This window comes from Cynara cardunculus, unplaced genomic scaffold, assembly GCF_001531365.2.
Source record: "Cynara cardunculus var. scolymus isolate 2C unplaced genomic scaffold, CcrdV1 Un_Scaffold_430, whole genome shotgun sequence".
Classification (NCBI taxonomy): domain Eukaryota; kingdom Viridiplantae; phylum Streptophyta; class Magnoliopsida; order Asterales; family Asteraceae; genus Cynara; species Cynara cardunculus.
Window position 1 is genome coordinate 186,103 of NW_020200578.1, and position 3,752 is coordinate 189,854.

At 43.3% G+C, this 3,752-nt stretch overlaps 1 protein-coding gene across 1 annotated transcript; it reads right to left on the minus strand.

The window, feature by feature from the left end:
- Positions 1-1,178: 1,178 nt before the first annotated feature.
- Positions 1,179-2,492, minus strand: LOC112501680. Its single transcript, XM_025105373.1, has one exon. The coding sequence runs from the start codon at positions 2,490-2,492 to the stop codon at positions 1,179-1,181; it is 1,314 nt and encodes a 437-aa protein (XP_024961141.1).
- Between the last annotated feature and the right edge of the window lie 1,260 nt (positions 2,493-3,752).

The following is a 3,752-nucleotide window of genomic DNA, read 5'->3' on the forward strand; positions in this document are numbered from 1 at the left end:
TATTTTGGAGAAATCTTGGATGAACCTTCGGTAATACCCTGCTAGGCCTAGAAAACTTCGGATCTCCGATACTGACTTTGGTGATTCCCAGTTCATGACTGCATCAATCTTAGCCGGATCCACCTTGATCCCTTCCGTGTTGACTACGTGACCAAGGAATTGTACCTCATGCAACCAAAACTCACATTTTGAGAACTTGGCGTACAATTGCTCTTTTGCTAGTAATTCAAGAATCAACCTTAAATGTTGCTCATGCTCCTTCTTATTTTTTGAGTAGATCAAAATGTCGTCTATAAAGACTATGACAAATTGGTCCAAATACGGTCCACAAACTCGATTCATCAAGTCCATGAATGCCGTAGGTGCGTTTGTTAACCCAAACGTCATTACTACAAATTTGTAATGTCCGTAACGAGTCCTAAAAGCGGTCTTTGACACGTCCTCTTCTCGAACCTTCAACTGATGATAACCCGATCTCAAATCGATTGTCGAGAAATAGCTGGCTCCTTGCAACTGATCGAAAAGGTCGTCGATCCTTGGCAATGGATATCTGTTCTTTATCGTGATTTTGTTCAACTCCCGATAATTGATGCACATCCTCATCGTGCCTTCTTTCTTTTTGACGAATAAAATCGGTGCTCCCCATGGCGATGAGCTTGGCCTGATAAACCCTTTATCTAAGTGTTCTTGTAATTGCTTCATCAGTTCTTGCATTTCTGTTGGGGCTAAACGATAAGGCGCCCTTGTGATTGGTACCGCACCTGGTACCAAATCAATTCGGAACTCTACCTGACGTTCCGGTGGTATTCCTGGTAATTCATCCGGAAATACTTCTGGGTAATCCCTTACCACTGGAACATCATGTATTGCCTTCTTTTCGAGCTTGGCGTCGATGGTGTATGCCAAGTAAGCCACACATCCCTTTAGCAGACACCTATTTGCCTTAACTGCATTGATTAACCCTACGCAACACTTCTTTCGATCACCGTAAACATGAATTGTTTCTCCTTCCGGAGTTTGAATCTTGATCATATTTTTATTGCATACTATTTGCGCATGATTGTTGGACAGCCAATCCATCCCCAAGACCACGTCAAAACCCCCTAAGCACATTGGCATAAGCCTAACAGGGAAATCCTTCCCATCTATAACAATTGTGCATTTATCAAATACTTCGTCTACCTTACACTGACTACCTCGGCTGTTTCTACAGTGTAGGTTTTGTCTAGCCTACAGGCACTCCTATTCAGATAGTGGCAGAAGGTAGTAGACACAAAACTACCATTTGCACCCGAATCAAATAATACATGTGCATACACATTGTTGATAGGGAACATACCAGATACGACGTCGGGTGTTTCCTTGGCCTCCTTCAAAGTCATGTTGTACACTCGGCCGCGTCCCTTAGGTAGCTCCTTCCTATTTTCCGATATCTTCCCAAATTCGTTATTCTTTGTCTTTACGTGGGGTGTCGCACCATTTCGACATTTTGGACAGTCAGGTCGTAAATGTCCCGTAGCCCCACATTCATAACAAGTTTTTCCTTCTGGGCACTCTCGCGCGGTATGCCCAGGTTTGTCACATTTGTAGCATGTCAGGCTCCCCGCTCTGCACTCTCCCCTATGTCTCTTGTTGCATTTGTTACATGGAGGAATAGTGAATCCCTCGCTTTGTGTTTTTGCCAGAGTCGGAGTCCATTTTGGTTTCTTGTTGAACTTGTTCGATCCTTCCCATCTTCTCTTTGCCTCTCTTCTATCACAATCCTCCCTAGCGTTGTTCTCCTCTGCCACCTTTGCCATTTCCACTGCTTGTACAAAAGTGGTTGGTTTAGTCATGTCTACGTACCGTTTGATTTCGATTCTTAAGCCGTCTTTGAAACGACCTATCTTTCTCTCCCCGGTAGCCACCTGGTAACTGGCGAACCTCGCTATTTCAAGAAAATCGTTAACATATTCTTGAACCAACAACGAACTTTGCTTTAATCTTAGAAATTCTGATTCTAGCTTGTTCACCTCCGATTGTGTGCAGTACTTATCCATCATCATCTTTTTCATTTGCTCCCAAGTCACGGCAGCAATATCCTCATCACCTCTGATTGCACACTCAGACTCCCACCAATGCAATGCATAGTCCACAAAGGTTGTAGCAGCATAGGTCACTTTTTGATCTTCTGCGCATCTACAAATTTTGAAGTTACTCTGCATCTTGGTTACCCAGTTCATCAGGCCAACTGGGTCCTCTATTCTCTTAAATTCTTTCGGCCCGGTGCCTTTGAATGTTTTAAAACTGCATCTTTTCTCCTTTATTGTCAATTCAGTTCTCTCATTGGTGGGCGAATCCACCTTCTCTTTAACAGATACTTCCACCTTTTCAGTGGCTTGAGTGTTCTCATGTCGAACACTTTCCTCCTCTCCATCTTCGTTGTCTTTAAATCTGTCACCCAACATTTCTTTAAGCATATTTGGCAATGTATCCCGGAGGACTTGTGCCATTTGCTCAACTATCATTTCCTTTGTAAGGAGATTTTCCCCTCCCTGGCCTCTTTGACTCCTACCGATAGCTAAATTAGCTTGCACGGATGGGGTCGTACTAGAACTAGCGGTTCGGACACTTCTGCGACCTCGACTTTGGGCTCGTGTCCGACCTCAAACTGTTGTGGGGCTGTGTCATTAATACCTTCCCCATTGAGGGCGTTCCTTGTTGATCCACGAGAAACCATACTGACATAATAGGGTATTATCGTTTTAACAAGGTTCTGAAGTCAACATAACACATTACATATATATATATATATATATGTGTGTGTGTGTGTGTGTGTGTATATAATATAGTCACTATATATAAGCAAAATACATAATAAAGAATTCGCGTAGAAAATTTCATAATGCTCAATAAGCTATATATATTTCGTGTCGATAAACAATCATGGGGAGAGAGACATTACTTAATCCCATTTACTTACAAAAGATGGGATACTTCATAATTCTAAACACATCTCTAAATCATGTGAATGCTCAAAAAAATCTATTGAAGCACTGGACTAGATGAAAATTCGATCAACTATCTAGACACGCACAATTAAATCACATACCCAAAAGATCTTTCTCTCTTCCCTCTCTCAAAAGGATTCTATGTTTAAAACTGATCCGCGGGGTAATAAGGGAGATAAGGGTCCCTCAACCACTCCTCAAAAGATGTGGATGGCCTGGAGTGCCACAACACACTAGCCTTTGGGTCATTTTTGATGCATTGGACCCAGTCGGAGAAATACCCCCTCACTACACCAGCATAGTCTATGGTCATTCTCTTATAGAAGTGAACTCTGTCTCTGAATCTAGCGCCTACGGGGCGAGCATCAATTCTTCGCTCTTGTTCAAGTACAACTTTATCCCAAATCAGTGCATGACGCTGTTCCGACAAATTTGCATTCTCTTCAATTAGCTCGTTTTGGGCTCCTCCTTGTTCGACATGTGTCTGCTGAAGATTGTTCAGCCATTCATTCAGTCTAGTATTTCCATCTAAAGTTCGGGTCAATCTCTCTCTTAGCCTTGTGTTCTCGCCCCTCAAGGTCTCTATAGTCTCCATCATGTCCTCACGTGTAGGGGTGCGGGGCGTGTAGTCCACCGAAGGCTCGGGTGTGGTCCTTCACCTGATGGGCTCTCGTGAAGACACTTCACTAGTGTAGGACAGACTATCGCTTCTGGACCGGGTACCGGAAACATGTCTGGCGCTGGAGCGGTGACTGTCAATAG